The following is a 24,981-nucleotide window of genomic DNA, read 5'->3' as shown; positions in this document are numbered from 1 at the left end:
ATTTTGATATGGAATTTAACTGTACTGAGCAGTCCCTTGACAGATTTCTATCCAATGTATAAAAGTCAGTAATTTAACGAAAACTATGTAAGAATTCTGTACCTAGGATATGTAAAGATGGTAGTCGTATCTGTTTGTTGTTCGTTCGTCAGTCATAAGTTCAATTGCGTCATGAAATACACATTCCTTCAAATCTCAAAAGAAACATTGTCACATCTTTGTCGTCAAGTGATTCAGTTGGTAATCTCATTAGGAGAGCTCCAAACAAGTAGTGTTCTCAGAGCGCAACACGGATATGTTAAAAAGGCTATCAAAACTACTAGGTGCGATTAAATCGGGAGAAAGATTAGCGAAATAAATAGATGGATAGACATTGAAGAAATTTTCGTCAAGTTTCAAGTTATGGTCTGGATAGAATCACAAGAAGGGTCAAAACTGAGTCACAGAGAATTAAATACTCTAATGAAGATTATTAAATACTCTGTGACCCAATATTAATAGGCGAATCAATAAATGTTCAAGGGGACAACTGAGTCACAGTCACAGAGAATTAAATACTCTAATGAAGATTATTAAATACTCTGTGACCCAATATTAATAGGCGAATCAATAAATGTTCAAGGGGACCGACCAATGACTGCATTCCATTATTGAGACATTATGGTCGAAGAGAACAAACTATTGAACAGACTGACTGACAGAATTTTCCATGTCAAGTCCTCGATTGAACGGTTATTGATTCGGACAGTCGTAATTATTATTAGAAATAAAGATATAGAAAGTACAAGAGAACTAGATAACAGATGGTAGAAGAGAATCCAGAAACTTGAATGGTCAACTTAAAAGTGACTCGTTAGGGCAAAAAAAGAAAGAAAAACCCTTCTGCAAGGGTAGGAAAAAGAAAGTGGGAGGGCCCAAAGTAAAAAAAAGAAAGAAAACCCCTTCTGCAAGGGTAGGAAAAAGAAAGTGGGAGGGCCCAAAGTAAGAACCTGCCCACTGCCCAGTCCAAATGATTGGTCTTAGTGTGTTCTATCAAAATAGTGTGTTCTATCAATTCCTCAATTAGAAGTTTTCTTTGGCTTTAATGGCAGGATTCTCACTTAGTGAGCTCTTCCACCCAACCGGAAATCACGTTATAGAATGGCCTCAAAGAAGAATAGACGAAAGAAGAGCTTCTAATGAGAGTGCCCTATCTAATCAGATAATCATAAAAGACAAAAAGAAGTGAAAGAAACAACAATGGATACAAATAATGATTTTGAAGAAAGTTATGAGCGAGATAAAATATTAAAAATTGAATCTGATTGCAGCAATGTGAAAGTCAATTAAAATTTAGGCATAAGTCAGATAAGTCTAAAAAAATGTTGCTCAGAAGTACAGTAAGAATAAATTGGTAGAATCAGCACCTAAAATGTCCAGACTAATGGATATTTGCAGCCATTAGGAAAATGAATCAAAAATGATAAATGATAATGAAAGAAACAGACAAACTTCGCTCAACTAGGAAAGAAAGTGTCTAATGAGAGTGCCCTATCTAATCAGATAATCATAAAAGACAAAAAGAAGTGAAAGAAACAACAATGGATACAAATAATGATTTTGAAGAAAGTTATGAGCGAGATAAAATATTAAAAATTGAATCTGATTGCAGACAAGAAAGCAGGTACGATTATGAAGAAAGATTTGCTGAAAACTTTTCTAGCAGAGCTGAGATTAGGAAAATTATAAATAAATTAATGAAGAAGGATATCCAATGGAAATTACAAAAGTAGAGAGAGTTCTAAAAAAAAAGCTCATGAGCCATGACCAAAAAGAGGAAAATTAAAGCAAAAAGTCTTAAATTCAAATTCCGTCAAAGTCAGGGACTTGGTGTACTAATGGGTAGCCCGCGTGAATTGAAATAAAATTAAAAAAAAAATAATAATAATAACATTATGTCTGAAACTATAAAGACAGATTGGCCCTTGAATTCTAGATGCAACTGCAGAAAATAATGACATTATAATGATTCATGCCAGAACTTGGTGCAAGTAGGTAGGTGCAATTATTGTTCAAGACGTGAGTGGAATAAATGGTGGTTGACAAATCTTTAGAAAGATACAGGACCCAGACTAAAATTATGACGTAGTAAGTCAGTCAGTCAGGAGAGAGAGAGAGAGAAAGAGAGAGAGAGAGAGAGAGAGAGAGAGAGAGAGAGAGAGAGAGAGAGAGAGAGAGAGAATTTGAAATTTTCTAGGACACATGATTTTGACTAGGTAAGAGATTCTTTTATGCTAAAGTATTCAATTATTGTTTTATTTTTCCCCGGTAAGTCTATTCCAAGTGCATTTCCTTACGTTATTTTTTTTATAACTGCTACCAGTGCTAATGCTACCTTCTGTTTGCAGTATGTTTTGTAAACGGTTCAATACTTGTATTACCTACTTGTGTTATTATATCGCTTTGTGTAAAATACCTTAAAGAATCTGTGTAAGATCTATGTAAGAGTGTGCAAATCAGACTCCATATAAGTAAAAAAGTAAGAACAGTAATTCATCACACGTTTCGTGAAAGATTGCATGAGTAAGTTATGGAAATAATAACTGATATGGAAAATGGGAAAAAGTTGAAGACAAGAAAGATAAGGTGAAATTCAAATTGATAAAGATATAAAGAACCATCATTTCTACTCTAGGTAGGTATCTGAATAAACCAAATCTTTTGGTACAGAATCTTCAATCTGGTGTAGAATTTGGTTAAGATCGGTAGAGGTTGAAAATTTCCTAAGATATTTTTCCAATTTCCACGCATGGTGAGGAGGTCCTGATGTCATCTAAGTATCTACAGGTGGCCGAATGTTGTATAACAGATGTCTATTTGTTGCGATTATAACAGGTGAGGTCTATTTGCTATTGCCTACTGCGATTATAACAAAATGATATTTGCTCTTCCGATTAGGAAAGTATGCTTTGTGAATCCATCAATTGGCTTGAGATGGATTGACTACTGATCAGGTGTGAGCCATGATTTGATCGGTTTAGATTGGATGTTTTGATTAGGTAAGAGTGACAAGTCTGGGATTCGATATGGATTAGATTTTTCCTACTTCTTCGTGAACTAGGTGCACGGCAGTGCGCCAGGCCAAGTTCCGGTCTCAGTGTGTGTATTTCACGAAATATTTCCTAGCATTTTCATAATTTTTTTAACAGGCTTACGAGTAAATTATTACAATCGATTTCTGTGTTCCCATTCCTAATGCCGATGTGAATTCGCAGGAAAAAGACAACCAAGACCTTTGAGTTTGGGTGCCTTGTAAGGGAGTTATCAGTTATACAACTGGTTTAATTTCTTAGTGTAAAAAAGTAAAAAGTAAGAACAGTAATTCATCACACGTTTCGTGAAAGATTGCATGAGTAAGTTATGGAAATAATGACTGATATAGAAAATGGGAAAAAGTTGAAGACAAGAAAGATATGGTGAAATTCAAATTGATAAAGATATAAAGAACCATCATTTCTACTCTAGGTATCTGAATAAACCAAATCTTTTGGTACAGAATCTTCAATCTGGTGTAGAATTTGGTTAAGATCGGTAGAGGTTGAAAATTTCCATTAGTGCTAATATTTATCTACATTTCGAAAAAGATAGCAAAAATGGTGCAAGATGTAAAAAAATGTGCTAAGAGCTGAGTGCTGTGGAAAAGCTTGGAAAGAAAGGAGGTGAAAAAGCATTTTTCAATTGCATCATAAATAATTACAAAATTTATTTTAAAAAAAAGTTGAAACATATAAAGGTTGACAAAAACAAAATTAAACAAGAATAAAACTAAAATAGGAACATACAAAAAGGCAATTTAAATTATCAGAAATATAAGGCAACGATAGAATTACCAAAAGAGAAAAAGGCAATAGGTCAACTATTTACAAAGTTATTTATAATAACTAAAGATAGCTATAAATGCCAATACAATAGGCTTTGGTTTTCTCCAATTTGAAGAAAGGATTACAAAATTAATTCAAAAACAAATTAAATAATGACTTAAAGCTAATAAATAAATACGGGTCGTTTTCAAATCGGATAATACTTTGAGAGAATGAGCAAAACATAGGTCCAAGAGAATAAACATTGTCTTCAAGAGACCATTCTAAAAACATGAGTAGTGGAGGAGAGTTTGAAAAGAAGTGGGAGGCAGAGAGTTTGAATTATTTGGAATAGAAGGAAACTTATTGACTTAAAGCTAATAAATAAATACGGATCGTTTTCAAATCGGATAATACTTTGAGAGAATGAGCAAAACATAGGTCCAAGAGAATAAACATTGTCTTCAAGAAACCATTCTAAAAACATGAGTAGTGGAGGAGAGTTTGAAAAGAAGTGGGAGGCAGAGAGTTTGAATTATTTGGAATAGAAGGAAACTTAGCAAGAAAAGAGACAAAAGGAACAGCTTGAAAAAGACAAGGAAAAGGAAGATTGAATGAAAAACGATACATGTTCCCTACTTAAAATCAAATTAAGTAAAGACATTTAAACCTTAACAAAGTTACTTGAAGCGTAATCACTCTTCACACAGTGATTACACAAGATAACGTAAAAACAGAGGTTAAGTAAAACATCACAGTAAAAGAGTTGAAACTTGAGGCGTTGAAAATACTATCCGAATCATTGAAAACTCTAAAACCTATTCTCGATCGGGCCCAGTCGTCTCCAATCGACTCTACTCGGAATGCTCTTCGTCTACAATCGTCAGATTCTCGGAAATTTCGAGTAAAGTCGTTTGTTTTCGCCTGTCCGCGTCGAGGTCGTTCACAGTCGGGGGATTTATTCTTCGGCGTTGGCGCCGGCGTACCCTCTGTACATGGGCCACGAGGTGGGCGTCCCTGCTTCCCAGGACCGCTTGCCCCATCCACCGCCCCCGGAGCCGCCGCTCGACCATCCACCACCGCCGGCGTCACCTCCACCGTACGTCGCGTCACCTCCACCATGATGAGCACCGGAAGAGTAGCTGTCACCTCCGTGTCCGCCCCCGCTAGACCAACCACCACCGCCTCCATGACCACCTGGAAAGGAGTTAATGCAGACACGGACAGCGTTCAGTCAAAGTGGTTAGAGACGGGACAGAGAAAGAAGAAGTGGTCGTGTTAAAATAGTCATGTCATAAGTCAAGCCTAGTATTACAGTTGCTAAGGTTTCGGACACGCCTGCGGGTTGAATCTCAACAGCTAATCAAGTCAGAGGCGGACCATTTTTTAAGAGGAACTACAACGAACCAATGCTCTTGAGTCTGTTGAATTTTGATATGGAATTTAACTGTACTGAGCAGTCCCTTGACAGATTTCTATCCAATGTATAAAAGTCAGTAATTTAACTAAAACTATGTAAAGATGGTAGTCGTATCTGTTTGTTGTTCGTTCGTCAGTCATAAGTTCAATTGCGTCATGAAATACACATTCCTTCAAATCTCAAAAGAATAAACATTGTCACATCTTTGTCGTCAAGTACCTAATTCAGTTGGTAATCTCATTAGGAGAGCTCCAAACAAGTAGTGTTCTCAGAACGCAACACGGATATGTTAAAAAGGCTATCAAAACTACTAGGTGCGATTAAATTGGGAGAAAGATTAGCGAAATAAATAGATGGATAGACATTGAAGAAATTTTCGTCAAGTTTCAAGTTATGGTCTGGATAGAATCACAAGAATTATGAATTATACCCACAATAAATTTGTATAAGCTCAACCTATCCTTTAAGGCTGTTTGCCCCTCCTTTTACTAAAAACCTTGCCTTATACAGTGATAAGTACATAAAAGGGAAGAGGGAAAACAATTTATTCAAAACTTGTACATGAAATTTCTGACAGTAGCTCGAATCGTGATGGTGATTTACTGAAAGACTTCTTCATTCAGATATTTTCTCTGTATATCTATTATACAGAGGCACACAGATTCACTTTTCATACCGAGTTCTTATTCGTTTTCTAGAATCTAAATACCTAATATTTTCAGTATCTCAAGCACTATCTCCTTCTATATGCTAACAGGTGTCAGCGAGTGGACATCCTAACAATATCCACTAAATCCTCCATTATTCGGGCCACCATTTACTAAAATTTCAACTTAATTGCTCCCTAATACATCATTGAGAAGGGAACATGCCTGGAGATCCTAACAGACCATCTTGTGAATAGAAGTATTTCCATGGTCTGCCTAGATACCAGATACTGTTGGAAAATATTCCCCATCACACCGTGGCGAATCGCTAATTGTCCAAGATTTTAATATCGTCCTTCCAGGCCTTATCTCAATGTTTAATAATCTTATGTGACACAACAGACCATCTTGTGAATAGAAGTATTTCCATGGTCTGCCTAGATACCAGATACTGTTGGAAAATATTCCACATCACACCGTGGCGAATCGCTAATTGTCCAAGATTTTAATATCGTCCTTCCAGGCCTTATCTCAATGTTTAATAATCTTATGTGACAGTAATTATTATTAGAAATAAAGATATAGAAAGTACAAGAGAACTAGATAACAGATGGTAGAAGAGAATCCAGAAACTTGAATGGTCAACTTAAAAGTGACTCGTTAGGGGGAGAAAGAAAAATCCTTCTGCAAGGGTAGGAAAAAGAAAGTGGGAGGGCCCAAAGTAAGAACCTGCCCAGTCCAAATGATTGGTCTTAGTGTGTTCTATCATCTCAATGAAAGACCCAACCATGCTTATCATGTCGCTGATTTTAAACACCATAGAGAAAGAAATGAAGACTGTCTGAAAGAGTAGGTACCAAGTTGCAAATTACTAAATAATCAAAGAGTGATTCTAAATAATCTGAGAGTGATTATAACTTACTAACATGGTGAAAGAGAAATTTTCGCTGTTTTTAGAGGTGCGATGTTCTAAAATTTCCAAAACTTCTAATTTACAATTTTGCAAAATAAACAGAGCGTATGGAGCATATTTTGGAAACATGGTCTGTTTCCTTTAACACTTTGGTGAAAACAACACTATCTTATAGGTAACAACTACAATGATCATATAGGAAACTACTCAACCAGCTCAACCTCTACCCACATTAAACTAACACGGACATGTTTGTAAGCATATCAAAAAATAGTTTACGCCAAATTCCCATTGTCCAGGGTATGCTCTCCAGTCAAGTGCAGGCAAAACAATTTTTGTCTGAAGCGTCTTGTGAACATTACCTATGAAAGGGCATAAGTGCAATCCACGCATGTATTCAATTTAACTAACTTAAACGCGCTTGCTGGGGGGCACGGTTGGTCCAGTGGTAACGCGCTTGCTTGCCATGCAGAAGGTCCCGGGTTCGAATCCCACCATCGACAACGAAGAGCGTTCCGAGTAGAGTCGATTGGAGACGACTGGGCCCGATCGAGAATAGGTTTTAGAGTTTTCAATGATTCGGATAGTATTTTCAACGCCTTAACCTCTACACACATTAAACTAACACGGACATGTTTGTAAGCATATCAAAAAATAGTTTACGCCAAATTCCCATTGTTTAGGGTATGCTCTCCAGTCAAGTGCAGGCAAAACAATTTTTGTCTGAAGCGTCTTGTGATAATTACCTATGAAAGGGCATAAGTGCAATCCACGCATGTATTCAATTTAACTAACTTAAAAGTATGTTCCACCAAATTGCTTCTTGAACATAATTAGGTAAAATAAAAATTCTCAAAGTATTTCTACTAACCCAAAATTACTTGTGAAAGAAAGGAAATTGATTATTGACCACAGCACAGCTTACAATAACTTTATTGAGCTTACATTCCCTAACTTACATGCAAGTCACGCCTATACGCTAGAATATCCTAAGCAGGTACACAGGATAAAGGATATCTCAGGAAGAATTCAGGATGAACAGGATACAACTAGTGGAATCTGTGAGATCCTTGCAAATCATCTCAAGATATTTCTCAACCAATTATGCAAATAGTGCAAATTATAATGAATCTGCACTAGGGAAAATGTGTAAAACAATGTAAAAGATAAAGATGTAAAACAATATATTATTATACCCAAACATGTTAAACAATAAGACAATTTAGATGTAAAGCTCATAAAACAACATAACAATACAGATGTTAAACATAATATAAAACAATGTAGGCAAAAAAGCACAGGTACGTATCTATAAAACATATGTTTAAAAAATGTAGATTTTAATAACAGTGAGATAGGTAATGAATGGATGAAAGAAATTAATTTAAAAATATGTGAGATAAAGTAAAAGAATTAATTAAATAGATTCTTTAGAACTTTAATACGTTACCCTGTGATGATTTTACAATATTTGATTTTCTTAATATTTATTTTTTACAATATTATATGAATTTATAGGTATCTAGTATGTAGCATTATTTACTTCTCTTTGATGGCTTCATTAATATGAAAAGCTCTTGGATATTTCAAATTTGAAATACATATATTATTTATATAAATTCTGTAAATAAACCTATCCCAATTTTTTGATGATTTTATAGAAATAAGCGTTGTTGTTCGTTCTTCGCATTCTTTTCTACAGGACTAAATGCTCGGAGAGACCTCTCTATTCTGACACAAATGAGTGAAAACCGTCCAAAAGTTGGCCAACTAAAATCGGAACTTTTTTAAAGAGGTTGGATAGAGGGAACTGCAACTTAACAGGTCTTATTGTCCCGAAATTGAAGAGAGAAGGAAGAGAGGATAGGAGAAATCCTGCCATTCCAAGCCGGATAAAGTCCTCAAAGTCGCAACTTAGCAGGTTTTATTGTCCCGAAATGGAAGAGAGAAAGAAGACAGGATAGGAGAAAGCCAGCCGTTCCGAGAACGAGCCTTATCTGTTTAGGTAAGCGACCTTGTGCTTACTAGACAAGCATTCTACCCTTCAAAGTGAATAACTAAGCTGGCTTCAAAAAAATTAATAGAGGAGCAGGCTATTTTATTACCTATTGTTACCTTCCTCTATACATAAAAATATATATACCTATAATAATAGTAATAGTAATATAAAAAAATGTTCAGGTGCTCATGATTCAAATCAGTCCCAAGGTAAAAGCAGTCTCAGGCCTAGATTCTCATAGAAAGTAAAAATGATAGATACCAATCTTCAAGATAGAAAACGAAATGAGAAAAAGGTAATGTAGGTGTAGGTACCTACAAAGACAACATACAAAGTGTACCAGATAGTACATGCGTACCTATTGGTACATAGATATTTTGGACTCGCCAGGGCCGCCCTTCAAGCAAGAAGTCAAGAGTTCGAGCTTTCTTGAGGATTATGAATAAATTGTGGTAAAGTGGTTCAAAGTTTATCCCCAAACCCCATCACCATTGACATCTCCACTAATAAACTGAGTGGTAGTTTTGACATATCCACTAATTTAGTTGTAGTTTTGACATCTCCACTATTTTGTATTTTTGATATCTCCACTAATTATTTTGTAGTTTTGACATCTCCACTATTTTGTAGTTTTGATATCTGCACTAATTATTTTGTAGTTTTGACATCTCCACTATTTTGTAGTTTTGATATCTCCACTAACTATTTTGTAGTTTTGATATCTCCACTAATTATTTTGTAGTTTTGACATCTCCACTAATAAAATGAATGGTAATTTTAACATCTCCACCAATCTCTCTCTCTCTCTCTCTCTCTCTCTCTCTCTCTCTCTCTCTCTCTCTCCTTCTTTTTTCTGTTTGTTATTCTCTCTCTCTCTCTCTCTCTCTCTCTCTCTCTCTCTCTCTCTCCTTCTCTTTTCTGTTTGTTATTTTTTTTTCTCTTCTCCTTGTTCTTATTTTTATTTACCTATTTTTTTTTTTTTTTAAACTTTATTTATTTTTCCGCTATTTCTCCACTTTTAATCTTTACTCCGAAATCTCTTACTTAAGGCCCTGTTTTTCAAACTACCAGGTATACCTAGTCTCCCACAACTATCTTCATTTTATCTACAACTATTATTATGAGTATTACTATTATTTCAGCATGAATAACAGCTATTATTATTACTATTATTGTACGAGTAACTATTTGAACTTCATATTTTGCTGAGTCACCTTGGGCTGTATGAAACTTTAGCTACAGAAGTGAAATGACGTTAACCCGTTCGGGTTACGGGGACTTCTGTCCGGGAATCGAACCCGGGGCCCCCAGAATGAATCAGTTGCTTAAACTGAAATAAATTAAAGGTCATGACCTGAGCTAGCCTAGTCACCTTGGTTCGATTCCCGCCCGGGTCAAATTTTATCCTAATCAGATATGTTTGGGTTACGGGGACTTCTGTCCGGGAATCGAACCCGGGACCCCCAGAATGAATGAACAGTGAACACTGAAATAAATTAAAGGTCATGACCTGAGCTAGCCTAGTCACCTTGGTTCGATTCCCGCCCGGGTCAAATTTTATCCTAATCAGATACGGTTCGTTCTCGGAACGATAAAGACCTCCTTTGTTACAGTTCTCTCCATCGAATCTCAGAAAGAAAAGTCAAATAAAAAAGTGATACACTGAGAAAAAAAAAAATTGTTGATAGAGTGCCACAAGTTAGGGTGGAGGAACTCTATTATTGGGTTACTTTCCCTGATTTAGGCCGTAGAAATGCTATATGTATTATAGTGCCGAGCTTCCCGATATAGAGTTCAATATTAGAGTTCCGGAACTCAGTCACCAGATTAGGCTGCCGGCACTCTAGTTTTTTTCTCAGTGTATAAAAAAAAGTCATGAGTGTCATGACCATGATCTAAATCTAAACTCTGTCTGTAGACACTTTCATGAACGTATATGTATACTTAAACACCGACTACTCAAAAACTACCTAAGTTTTTTTTTTTTTTTTTTTTTTTTTTTTAAATACTTTTTTTTTTTAAAAAATTTGCACAGTATATTTAAAAATGTATACCTTCCCATTACCTACTTACAATATCTTCGTACTTTTCACCAAGGACAAACCCGAGATGAAACTGAATAAGCAAAATTGAATTTCTTTGTAAAATACTCGGAAAGTATATCCCTTATCTTACGAACATTCATATTGTTATTTTCTTCTGATAAATCACAAAAACCTCTTATTATCTGAATTAGAAAGAATAAAAGTACTTAGGTAGGTACTCCATCACCTATCTAATAGGTAGATATTGCCAGATTGGTTGGTCCAAATATATTCAATTAGGTAGCCAGGAACTTTCATTTTTTTCCTAATTTCCGTGGATTAATAAAAAACAAGACTGGCGTCCGTCCTCGGGATTTTTTAGCGCCTAAGTTTTTCGGATCGAGCCAGCCAAGCAGCAGACCAGACAGACAGACCAGACAGACAGACAGGACAGGGGTATCTTCCTGAATAGGTTTGGACCAGCTGGATATATAGTTTATTTCCAGAAAAATGGTCGCTAGTGCTTTTTATCCACTCCCATCGGTGTTTTTTCAGTTTTTGTTTTCGGTCTTTTTCAGGCGCTTTTTTTGTTTGATCAAACAAGCCCGCCTAAAAAACAACGTGTAAAAGAGTCGTGTTTACTCGAGACTAGAGCTGTGAAGACAGCGCTTGCTGGATACTTGAGGTTTCGCTCTCTCTTCAAATCTATTGTAAAGTCAGCTAGTAATAATCTGGCCAAAATCGCAATGGCATAACAACTTCATGCGGCTCTTGTTTTCCCTCAGAGGTATTCATTTTAGTTGACCACCTAGTCACGACCTATATACATTATTTCCCTCTGCCCGAGAAGTAGACATGAAGGGCGCCCCTTCAAACACCGACACCGACAGACTACACCGAAGCGAATACAATAGTCCGTCCACTATACCTTTTATTATTAGTAATAATAAAGGAAGGACGGACTAAAAATGAGTGTAGCTTTAAAATATGTAATTATTCCTAATTAGGTATTAGGCTATGGTTTTATGAATTATTTTAGGTGAAAAGTGTATTTTTTAAGAACCGTGAAATTAAATCGACAAAATTAGCTAAAAAGGATTTGGTGTAAGTTCATTGCCATCTGATTCCACAGCCTAGTTAACTTTCTAAGAGCTTGACCGCGGGTTCGATTCCCGCCCGGGGCGAACTTTATCCTAAACGGACAAGGTTCGTTCTCGGAACGGCTGGCTTTCTCCTATCCTGTCTTTCTTCTCTCTTCGCTTTCAGAACGATAAGACCTTTGCCTTAGCAGTTAGAGTAGTCTCTATCAACCCTCTTCAAAAAATAAATAATTAAATAAATGAAGATAAAATTGGTCTTCCAAGATAACAGGCGTTTTACCCGGATACTTTCAAATGACCAATTTTGTCAACTATTAGTCTGGCTGGGGGACTTTAAACAGGGAGTATACCAGTATACCTACCAGCCTGAATTTCCCTTGCCAAGGAAATAGCAAATGTTAAGTGCGAAGGGCATCCACTCGTAAAATTTGTAGCCAAAACCAAATGTCAGCCCAAAGCAATCAGTTAGGGCTGATTGAGAGGCTGACAAAAAACGCCGACCCCGTCTGAACACGGGAAAAGGCGAAGAAAAAGAAGAAAGGAGAAGACTCACCGACCTGTTATTTTGGGCACCACACCGACCCAATGGGTTAACCTTAACCGATTAAATGAATCTTCAGCTTAATATTTCATTTTAAATCGCCTAGCCTAGCCTAGCCTATCTCTAGATATAGCCATCACCTCATTAGTACAAGCTAGCTTAGCTAGCCCATTGTATTGCCATAAAAATCTGGCGTGAACTTCACACGACTTTCTATTACGTTCCACAACTAGGTCTTTACTGGACGAAAAAATAAGTCAAAATTGGTTTAGCTCTTGGCATTAACTGCAGGTCCCGGGTTCGATTTCCGGCGGGGTCGAATTTTTTTCGACTCTGTGCTTGGAGTTCGGGGTGCACTCAACCCCATGAGGACAAATGAGGAGCTACTTGGAGTAGCGACCTGTGGCGACATTACCAGTGTGAAAAGATTAATGAAAATTGGTTGCAAAGGAGGCACTTGGTAATCTGTGAAATCCACAGAATTTGTGAAAAGGCTCTGTATTACCAAAAAGAATTTTGCTTTGATTGATTTGAAAATTGGTACCTAGATAATAGTTGTTGTTGTTGTTGTTGTTTTTTTTTTTTTTTTTTTTTTTAACTCTGCGGAACTTAAAAGGGTCCCCATTTTGAACAAAGCACCAAAATGCCAATACTTCCTCATTAGTCTCATTATTATTAGTCTTATTTTTAGTCATTTTTTCCCTTGTCTTGTCTTGGTGTGACTTTTTGACTTGGTGAAAACCCCTTGTCTTTTCTTGGTCATCAGTCAATAATCGCCCCCATACATCATGTAATAGAAAGTGAAAAGATTCAAATAGAAATGGTGATCGAAATTTATTAAAGAAATGAAAGTGGGCGAAAAGAAAGATTCATTTGCGAGAAATTCATTAACAATCAAGCTACTTCTTCCATTGTGTTTGTTCAGATTTATTACTATATTATTATTTCATTACCTTTAATATTACTATTATTATTTATTACTTGGTTGTTCTGAAGATCATAATGGGCTATCCATAACTAGAATAACAGTAGTATGACTATCACCTTTTTCACAAGGGATTTCTATGAGCTTTTAAAATGTCCTCATAACGTTGATTATTCTTATTTTTATGATTAATAATTTATTATTTATATTCAATTCAAATGCAAAAATGTCATGTTTATTTGTCCACAGATATAATTCAAACATAACTAAATAAATCTGTAGTTATGTACTTATTCACATAAAAAACTGTATTATTATGGAAGCGTTACTGTAATTAGATATAGTTATTAATATTAATATATATTTGTGTTTCTAATTGTATTATGTATAAACATTGTTAACATACTATCATATATTTGAACAATAAAAATAATTGAATTGAATTGAATTGAAGCGTCTGATATGTGTAGACTGATTAAAGATAAAAGTGGTTGAACCTATTGACAATAAAATTTTATTAACACCTAGGTAATCATTTATTATAATTTATATTGATGTTAAATGAAAGCTATGATTTATGGATCATAACTCTTTATTTCTTATCATAAGTAAGGTGCATAAATTATTTATAAGTATGTACTTAAGTAGCTAGATATACATGGTATTGGGTATCATAGGCATTTTTTATGTCAGTGCTCTTTCAGTGGGCTACAGGCTGTTCAGGAAAGAACTGCGTACTTTTTCACATTTCGTAAAAGGTATGATATTATTTTATATGAGTTATAATTAAGTTATAACCTTATTGGTGTCTCGGTGGTGTAGTGGTCAAGGTGCTCGACTGGTAAACAGGAGGGCGTGGGTTCAATCCCAGACGAGGTATGGAATTTTATCCTCAATATAATTTGAGAATTTGACCACAATAATAGTAGTAGCCTACTGCTGGAGTAAAGCAGTGGCGGTTCCTGGCCCTTCCAACTGGGGGTTCAAACATCTCATTTTGTAGGTACATACCTAAGTATGCAAAGACGATTGTAGACGAAGAGCATTCCGAGTAGAGTCGATTGGAGACGACTGGGTCCGATCGAGAATAGGTTTTAGAGTTTTCAATGATTCGGATAGTATTTTCAACGCCTCAAGTTTCGACTCTTTTACTGTGATGTTTTACTTAACCTTTGTTTTTACGTTATCTTGTGTAATCACTGTGTGAAGAGTGATTACGCTTCAAGTAACTTTGTTAAGCTTTAAATGTCTTTACTTAATTTGATTTTAAGTAGGGAACATGTATTGTTTTTCAATCTTCCTTTTCCTTGTCTTTTTCAAGCTGTTCCTTTTGTTTCTTTTTCCTAAGTTTCCTTCTATTCCAAATAATTCAAACTCTCTGCCTCCCACGAAATTAATTATTAACCACAGCTTCCCTAGCTCACAATAAATTAATTATTGACCACAGCTTCCCCAGCTTACAATAACTTTATCGAGCTTACATTCCCTAACTTACATGCAAGTCACGCCTATACGCTAGAATATCCTAAGCAGGTACACAGGATAAAGGATATCCCAGGAAGAATTCAGGATGAACAGGATACAACTAGTGGATTCTGTGAGATCCTTGCAAATCATCTCAAGATATTTCTCAAGCAATTATGCAAATAGTGCAAATTATAATGAATCTGCACTAGGGAAAATGTGTAAAACAATGTAAAAGATAAAGATGTAAAACAATATATTATACCCAAACATGTTAAACAATAAGACAATTTAGATGTAAAGCTCATAAAACAACATAACAATACAGATGTTAAACATAATATAAAACACTGTAGGCAAAAAAGCACAGGTACGTATCTATAAAACATATGTTTAAATAATGTAGATTTTAATAACAGTGAGATAGGTAATGAATGGATGAAAGAAATTAATTAAAAAATATGTGAGATAAAGTAAAAGAATTAATTAAATAGATTCTTTAGAACTTTAATACGTTACCCTGTGATGATTTTCTTTATATTTATTTTTTACAATATTTTATTATGATATTATAAGTACCTATCTAGCATTATTTACTTTCCTTCAATGGCTTGATTAATATGAAAAGCTCTTGGATATTAATGAAAATATATTAGCATTTATATGAATTCTGTAAATAAACCTATCCCAATTTTTTGATGATTTTATAGAAATAACTTTGTTGTTCGATCTTCACATTCTTTTCTACAGGACTAAATGCTCCTTTCTGACACAAATGAGTGAAAACCGTCCAAAAGATGACCAACTAAAATCAGAACTTTTTTAGAGAGGTTGGATAGAGGGAACTGCAACTTTACAGGTCTTATTGTCCCGAAATTGAAGAGAGAAGGAAGAGAGGATAGGAGAAATCCTGCCATTCCAAGCCGGATAAAGTCCTCAAAGTCCAATTATGCAAATAGGTAGTGCAAATTATAATGAATCTGCACTAGGGAAAATGTGTAAAACAATGTAAAAGATAAAGATGTAAAACAATATACCCAAACATGTTAAACAATAAGACAATTTAGATGTAAAGCTCATGAAACAACATAACAATACAGATGTTAAACATAATATAAAACAATGTAGGCAAAAAAGCACAGGTACGTATCTATAAAACATATGTTTAAAAAATGTAGATTTTAATAACAGTGAGATAGGTAATGAATGGATGAAAGAAATTAATTTAAAAATATGTGAGATAAAGTAAAAGAATTAATTAAATAGATTCTTTAGAACTTTAATACGTTACCCTGTGATGATTTTACAATATTTGATTTTCTTAATATTTATTTTTTACAATATTATATGAATTTATAGGTATCTAGTATGTAGCATTATTTACTTCTCTTTGATGGCTTCATTAATATGAAAAGCTCTTGGATATTTCAAATTTGAAATACATATATTATTTATATAAATTCTGTAAATAAACCTATCCCAATTTTTTGATGATTTTATAGAAATAAGCGTTGTTGTTCGTTCTTCGCATTCTTTTCTACAGGACTAAATGCTCGGAGAGACCTCTCTATTCTGACACAAATGAGTGAAAACCGTCCAAAAGTTGGCCAACTAAAATCGGAACTTTTTTAAAGAGGTTGGATAGAGGGAACTGCAACTTAACAGGTCTTATTGTCCCGAAATTGAAGAGAGAAGGAAGAGAGGATAGGAGAAATCCTGCCATTCCAAGCCGGATAAAGTCCTCAAAGTCGCAACTTAGCAGGTTTTATTGTCCCGAAATGGAAGAGAGAAAGAAGACAGGATAGGAGAAAGCCAGCCGTTCCGAGAACGAGCCTTATCTGTTTAGGTAAGCGACCTTGTGCTTACTAGACAAGCATTCTACCCTTCAAAGTGAATAACTAAGCTGGCTTCAAAAAAATTAATAGAGGAGCAGGCTATTTTATTACCTATTGTTACCTTCCTCTATACATAAAAATATATATACCTATAATAATAGTAATAGTAATATAAAAAAATGTTCAGGTGCTCATGATTCAAATCAGTCCCAAGGTAAAAGCAGTCTCAGGCCTAGATTCTCATAGAAAGTAAAAATGATAGATACCAATCTTCAAGATAGAAAACGAAATGAGAAAAAGGTAATGTAGGTGTAGGTACCTACAAAGACAACATACAAAGTGTACCAGATAGTACATGTTAACCGATTAAATGAATCTTCAGCTTAATATTTCATTTTAAATCGCCTAGCCTAGCCTAGCCTATCTCTAGATATAGCCATCACCTCATTAGTACAAGCTAGCTTAGCTAGCCCATTGTATTGCCATAAAAATCTGGCGTGAACTTCACACGACTTTCTATTACGTTCCACAACTAGCTCTTTTCTGGACGAAAAAAAAAGGTCAAAATTGGTTTAGCTCTTGGCATTAACTGCAGGTCCCGGGTTCGATTTCCGGCGGGGTCGAATTTTTTTCGACTCTGTGCTTGGAGTTCGGGGTGCACTCAACCCCATGAGGACAAATGAGGAGCTACTTGGAGTAGCGACCTGTGGCGACATTACCAGTGTGAAAAGATTAATGAAAATTGGTTGCAAAGGAGGCACTTGGTAATCTGTGAAATCCACAGAATTTGTGAAAAGGCTCTGTATTACCAAAAAGAATTTTGCTTTGATTGATTTGAAAATTGGTACCTAGATAATAGTTGTTGTTGTTGTTGTTGTTTTTTTTTTTTTTTTTTTTTTTTTATTTTCGGGAATTTTAAGGGTCCCCATTTTGAACAAAGCACCAAAATGCCAATACTTCCTCATTAGTCTCATTATTATTAGTCTTATTTTTAGTCATTTTTTCCCTTGTCTTGTCTTGGTGTGACTTTTTGACTTGGTGAAAACCCCTTGTCTTTTCTTGGTCATCAGTCAATAATCGCCCCCATACATCATGTAATAGAAAGTGAAAAGATTCAAATAGAAATGGTGATCGAAATTTATTAAAGAAATGAAAGTGGGCGAAAAGAAAGATTCATTTGCGAGAAATTCATTAACAATCAAGCTACTTCTTCCATTGTGTTTGTTCAGATTTATTACTATATTATTATTTCATTACCTTTAATATTACTATTATTATTTATTACTTGGTTGTTCTGAAGATCATAATGGGCTATCCATAACTAGAATAACAGTAGTATGACTATCACCTTTTTCACAAGGGATTTCTATGAGCTTTTAAAATGTCCTCATAACGTTGATTATTCTTATGATACATTTTACATTATGGGGGGTACATTTTACAATGTATGGGTACATTTTGGGGGGTATGGGGGGGTGTACAATGGGGGTACATTTTACCACTGAATTAGAAAGGTTCGTTCTCGAAAAGGCTGGTTTTCTCCTATCCTCTCCTTCTCTCTTCAATGTCGGGACGATAAAGACCTCCTTTGTCACATCCCTCTATCAATCCTCTTAAGGCCGGTTTTACCACTGAGATTTAATGTAACACAGGGTAAGGGTTTCCTTGACGTCACCCATTTGATTTACACAGGCAAGTATTTCTTACCTGTGGGTTCACTGAAAACTCCTGTGTGGTAAAATTGGACTTTAGATAAAAGAAGATGTGACCTAAATCTAGAATCTGTCTGTAGACACTTTCATGAGCACCCATCAAGTTAAAAAGAAGTATTAAACACCTACTACTCATGCGTACTTACAAAAATCTTCGTACTTTTCAGACCAAGACAAAACCCAGAGATGAAACTGATAAGCCAAATCTGAATTTTACTTTGTAAAATTACTCGAAAATATGAATCCTTATACTTACCGACATTCATATTGTTATTTTCTTCTGATAAAATCCACTAAACCTCTTATTATCTGAATTAGAAAGCAATTAAAAGTACTTATTAGGTAGGTATCTACATCACCTATCTAATAGGTAGATATATGCCAGACTTGGTTGGTACCAAATAATAATTCAATTAGGTAGCCAGGAAATTTCAGTTTATTTAGAAAGAAAATTTAACATCTCCACCATTTAGAAAGAAAATTTGACATCTCCACCATTTAGAAAGAAAATTTGACATCTCCACCATTTAGAAAGAAAATTTGAGCCAGACTTGGTTGGTACCAAATAATAATTCAATTAGGTAGCCAGGAAATTTCAGTTTTTTTTCCTAATTTCAGTGGATTAAAAAAAACAAGCTGGGTCCGTCCCTCCGGGAATTTTTTAGCCCCTAGTTTATTCGATCGTGATTAAAGAAAGTCAGTACCTATGTACCTACCTAATTTGTTTAATATTCAGTTTATTATTATGATTTTTTGATTTTACTTTCATGTAATGATTTAAAATCAAGACTAGAGCCCGTTCTCCCTTTATTCCCAATATAGGTTTAAGTCACCCATCCATTTATTGACCTTGCTCGGCGTAGCTTAACATAGGTAACGCTAAAACCGGTCTTAAATGATCGACTGAAGTGTTATCTAAAACTTTCTCGCTTTGAGTTCATAGGTCGTCGCGACAAATTTCAAGATCAGAGCTCAATTGTGTGAGAAAATGTGAAAAAAAAATCCCACAATTACTCAATTAACTTTAAGTCACCCATCCATTTATTGGCCTTGCTCGGCGTAGCTTAACATAGATAACGCTAAAACCGGTCTTAATGGTTTTTTGGCTTTTTTTGCACCACCATTTTCGTGATCCTGGTAAAAAGACCTTTAATTTGATATATAGGTCGACCAGGTTTGGATAAGTCCTTCTATGGACTAGTCTGTGCGCTTCTTTTTCTCAAAATGTTGACTAACAGAGTACACCAAGAGGTGACTACGACCATCCGTGAACTGTCCAGACTCATCCATCCAAATACCAACCACACTCACCCTTGGTTAACATCCGTCAGTCCCGTCATACAGCCAAATGAAGATACAACGCCTTCAATTTCTCACTCTGCAATATGCTGGACTAGTTTGAGTTTAGAAAGTCGTCACCGGTTGCAGACGACGATAGAAACGTAAGGCGTTTTAAGAGTATTACTAGTTTAGTGAAATTTAGACTCACTCAGTGAAAAGTCTTTTACGGGACCCCACAAGGGTCCTATACTGCTGAGTCACCTTGGGCTGTATGAAATTTTAGCTACAGAAGTGAAATGACGTTAACCCGTTTGGGTTACGGGGACTCCTGTCCGGGAATCGAACCCGGGACCTCCAGAATGAATGAAGAGTGAACACTGAAATAAATTTTAAGTCGTGACCTGAGCCAGCTTTGTCAACTTGGATGGTAGCGCGCTTGAAGGCACAAGGTAATGGGTTCGATTCCGAGTCAGACGAACTTTATCCTAAAGACCTTAATAGAATAGAATATACCTTGTTTATCTATGGGATCCCACAAAAGCTCTATCGAAGACAAAGTCTAATGAGCCAAAATGCTTTAGATGTTAAACATATTATTGTCTAATTCCATCCAAATCGGACGAATCGGTCGGAAATTATTGTGAAACAAACGATTTCAACAAAGAGAATTTGACATCTCCACCATTTGGAAAGAAAATTTGACATCTCCACCATTTGGAAAGAAAATTTGACATCCCCACCATTTAGAAAGAAAATTTGACATCTCCACCATTTGGAAAGAAAATTTGACATCTCCACCATTTAGAAAGAAAATTTGACATCTCCACCATTTAGAAAGAAAATTTGACATCTAAACCATTTAGAAAGATAAAATTAACGAAATGGATTTTTTTTTTTTTTTTTTTTTAAGAGGTTTGACAGAGCGAACTGTAACTGCTATGGTCCTATCGTCCCGAAATCGAAGAGAGAAGGAAGACAGGATAGGAGAAAGCCAGCCGTTCCGAGAACGAACATTACCCCATCAGGATAAAATCCGTCCGGGAATCGAACCCGCGGCCTAGCGCTTACATAACGAAATGGAAATGAAGGCTTGAAAGATCATTGCCATCTGATTCTACAGCCTATTTAGCTTGGAGGGTAGCTCGTCTGCCCTGTAAGCGATAGGTCACGGGTCGAATACCGTCCGAGGCGAAATTTATCCTTATGTAAATGTAAATGCAGTTTCTTTGTGTTATTATTTATTATGTCACAACTTTGGTGCTCACTGCAGCATTGTAGGATTTTTCCCAATTTTAACATTAACGAAATGGAAATGAAGGCTTGAAAGATCATTGCCATCTGATTCTACGGCCTAGTTAGCTTGGAGGGTAGCTCGTCTGCCTTGTAAGCGATAGGTCACGGGTCGAATACCGTCCGAGGCGAACTTTATCCTTATGTAAATGCAGTTTCTTTGTGTTATTATGTCACAACTTTGGTGCTCACTGCAGCATTGTAGGATTTTTCCCAATTTCTCAATAATCCTAACATCCAATGTTTACCTACCATGCTGGCACGGGTCGCTATGCGCATTTATATGTCATAGCTACTCATTTTCCTCACGAGGCTGAGTGGGCCCCGCAACAGCCAGTCACGGAATCAATCATTTGCATGATACAAATTTCTTGACCCCGCCAGGAATCGAACCCGGGTCTTCCGCGTGCAAGGCGAGTGCAGTGATCACTACGCCATGGGAGCTGACTCGTCTGCCTTATAAGCGCTAGGTATTCGCTTATACCACAGATAAGGTTCGTTCTCGGAACGGCTGGCTTTCTCCTATCCTGTCTTTGAAAATTTGAAGGTGTTTTACTTTACGGGACGTCTGCCTTATAAGCGCTAGGTATTCCCTTATACCACAGATAAGGTTCGTTCTCGGAACGGCTGGCTTTCTCCTATCCTGTCTTTGAAAATTTGAAGGTGTTTTACTTTACGGGACGATAAGAGCTCCGTTTCGTTACGGTTCCCTCTAGCAAACGTCTTTTATTTATTTCTCGTTTTTATTTTGAAAGGAAAAAAAATCACGTCACTATCACATCAATGTCATAGTAGAGTAGAAAGTGATGGGTCTCTCTCTTCAATATCACGAAGTCTGATGTGTGATGATTACTCCGCTCTGGTGATATATCAATTCCTCTCACCCCAATTATCCTCTATTTGCTACGGTTCCCTCTAGCAAACGTCTTTTATTTATTTCTCGTTTTTATTATGAAAGGAAAAAAATCACGTCACTATCACATCAATGTCATAGTAGAGTAGAAAGTGATGGGTCTCTCTTCAATATCACGAAGTCTGATGTGTGATGATTACTCCGCTCTGGTGATATATCAATTCCTCTCACCCCAATTATCCTCTATTTTACAGATATATAAGTAACTATCTCCAGGTACCAATACTAAGAAAACCTACGGTAGGTACACACCTTATACATAGTTACATTAGGTACATAGGTACATTACTATTTGGTACATTACCAGACACAGAGCCAGATTTCCCATCATGTCGATGGTTAGGTACAGACGGGGCAAAAAGTTCTGAACTAGTGGTTTAGGAACAGTCTGTGCAATAAGTCCTAAACTTGAACTGTAAAGCTCTGCTACTCTTTGAAAGTAGTCACTCAGATTTATTCAAAGTAGTCATCCCCCCCCTTAAGCGACAAGCTGACCGCCTCCTCACATTAACCTCAACACTAGTGGGGCCGGAAAAAGACAGCAATACAAACATGATAGTCACCCATCTGTAATCCAACCACGCGCAAGGTTGCTAAACTTCAGTGGACACTGGTGCACCTCTAGCGCCGCTAGCGAATAAACTTTCTGTTCATGTTAATATTTCAACTTGGCCTCGGAGGGTATTTTGGTGACAGGTGACAAATTTGAGGTTCCTAGGTGTACCTGTGTATTGGGTCACCCATCTGTAATCCAACCACGCACAAGGTTGCTAAACTTCAGTGGACACTGGTGCACCTCTAGCGCCGCTAGCGAATAAACTTCCTGTTCATGTTAATATTTCAACTTGGCCTCGGAGGGTATTTTGGTGACAGGTGACAAATTTGAGGTTCCTAGGTGTACCTGTGTATTGCTTACATACTAGCCAAAATCTGTCGCTTCGCTCCGGATTTCTGCTAGTAAATCCTTAAGGCATGGCCGTTCATGTCACTCATCCATTTAGTGGTTTTGCTCGGCGTAGCTTTAAAAAAAAACGAACCGGAAAATAGCCTATAACCTTCACGGGAGTGCAAGCAATAACTTCACAAAGTTTCATCTGTGTATTGCCCACCCAAAACTTTCTAGTCAGTGGGTCTCTGTGTGTCAATCGTTCCAAGACTTTTTGGACAGTAGATGTCTGTGTGTCTCTTGAGTGTGATCTGGTGATATACCATAGGGACATCTCTACACACACTTACTCAATGAGGACCTGTGACTGATTGGTCGGACGGGAAAACTGGTTCAGGCTGTGACCCTTCGAAGTACTAGCCCTGCTGGATGACTCAAAAGCCCTTTCATTCATCCTGCAGGCCCGTTCCCACTTATCGTTCGGAAAAAAATCGTGTTGGAAGTGTTTTGGGAACACTGATTTAAATTAAATTGCCTACAGGACATGCAGTAAAAATCGGATAAAACTCAAGAGGATCTCAGGTCTACAGTGTCATGTTGACATGGACTTTTGACTTCTGCACAATTTAGTACAGGATTAGAGATGTATGAAGATTTTTTTCCCCAAAAAGGTCCAGATGTGGACTATAACTTACAGGGAAACAACTAGAGTTCTAGAGACTGCACATCACCTGAAAGTTTTTTTTTTTTTTTTTTTTTAAGAGGTTTTCAACAATGTAAAAAAAACGAACCGGAAAATAGCCTATAACCTTCACGGGAGTGTAAGCAATAACTTCACAAAGTTTCATAGCAATCGGATGAGCGGTTTTGGCCAGGCATAAAGTTCGAACAAACAAACAAAAACACAAATATTAATTTTTATATATTAGATGTGTGATTTCTACATTAATGACAGGTTTGGCCAGGCATAAAGTTCGAACAAACAAACAAAAACACAAATATTAATTTTTATATATTAGATGTGTGATTTCTACATTATAACATTAATGACAATTGCCGATAGTATGTACGTATATCTATCTACAGATATATAACTATCTCCAGGTACCAATACTAAGAAAACCTACGCCTACGGTAGGTACATACCTTATACATAGTTACATTAGGTACATAGGTACATTACTGTTTGGTACATTACCAGACACAGAGCCAGATTTCCCATCATGTCGATGAAAAAGAAAGTGTGAAGAGATAGAGAACCAATGTAGAATCTTACTATTTGGTACATTACCAGACACAGAGCCAGATTTCCCATCATGTCGATGAAAAAGAAAGTGTGAAGAGATAGAGAACCAATGTAGAATCTGCGATCGGTAGACATCTCACAGAACTCACTAGTAGGTACCTATAATGGTATCTAGATATACATATCTATATCTGGTATCTTGGAATGTTAGTAGTAACTTACCGTATTAGGAATCACCGCGGGAAAACAAACCAGGGACGACTGGTATCTCGATATACATATCTATATCTGGTATCTTGGAATGTTAGTAGTAACTTACCGTATTAGGAATCACCGCGGGAAAACAAACCAGGGACGACCGTCTCGATAGACCCGGCCCTAAACCAACTTAGCAAGCTGAATTACAGAATTAAACCCTTTATCCTAAGTTAGCAATAAAGAAACTATGTATGCAAATATTCACATACGAACCAAATTGGATTCATACGTAATTTACTTATGTAGGTACCTGCAAACGTCTCAGCCTAGGCAAAAGGGTCTGATTGTGGTCTACAGTAACAGTTCACAGAACAACTAGTGTAAAATCTTAATCTCAATAAATAAAATTAGAGAACCTTTTTAATTTTCTATGGAAACGTAGAAAAAGATATAATTTTTTTTTTTTTTTTTCAAAATAAGAAAAAACGAGAAGTTATACATTGAAAATAACGGGAAATTCGAAAAAATTGTTGCATATTGCATACACAAAAACATGTACATGTATGTCTGTCTGTTACGGCGCTGTTACTCTGATGGACCTTTTGTTGTCCTCTTTTCACGAAAAAACGGCTTGACCGATTTTGATGAAATTTTTTGTGGTTGTTGAGAAGAGTACTGAGGGTGACATAGGCTATTTAAATTTGTCATATTCCATCCCGATTCAAAATGGCAGCACCTCAAAGTTATG

At 36.2% G+C, this 24,981-nt stretch overlaps 1 protein-coding gene across 1 annotated transcript in view; it reads right to left on the bottom strand.

The window, feature by feature from the left end:
• Positions 1 to 4,797: 4,797 nt before the first annotated feature.
• Positions 4,798 to 24,981, bottom strand: part of LOC108252715 (glycine-rich protein DOT1-like) — a 23,522-nt gene continuing 3,338 nt past the window's right edge. Inside the window, exon 3 of the mRNA XM_017445157.1 lies at positions 4,798 to 5,036. Within this exon, the coding sequence (XP_017300646.1) occupies positions 4,798 to 5,036 (239 nt within the window). The remainder of the gene's footprint in view (positions 5,037 to 24,981) is intronic.

This window comes from Diaphorina citri, unplaced genomic scaffold, assembly GCF_000475195.1.
Source record: "Diaphorina citri unplaced genomic scaffold, Diaci psyllid genome assembly version 1.1 scaffold761, whole genome shotgun sequence".
Classification (NCBI taxonomy): domain Eukaryota; kingdom Metazoa; phylum Arthropoda; class Insecta; order Hemiptera; family Psyllidae; genus Diaphorina; species Diaphorina citri.
Note: the sequence above shows the minus strand (reverse complement) of the source record. Positions and strands in the feature narration are given on the sequence as shown.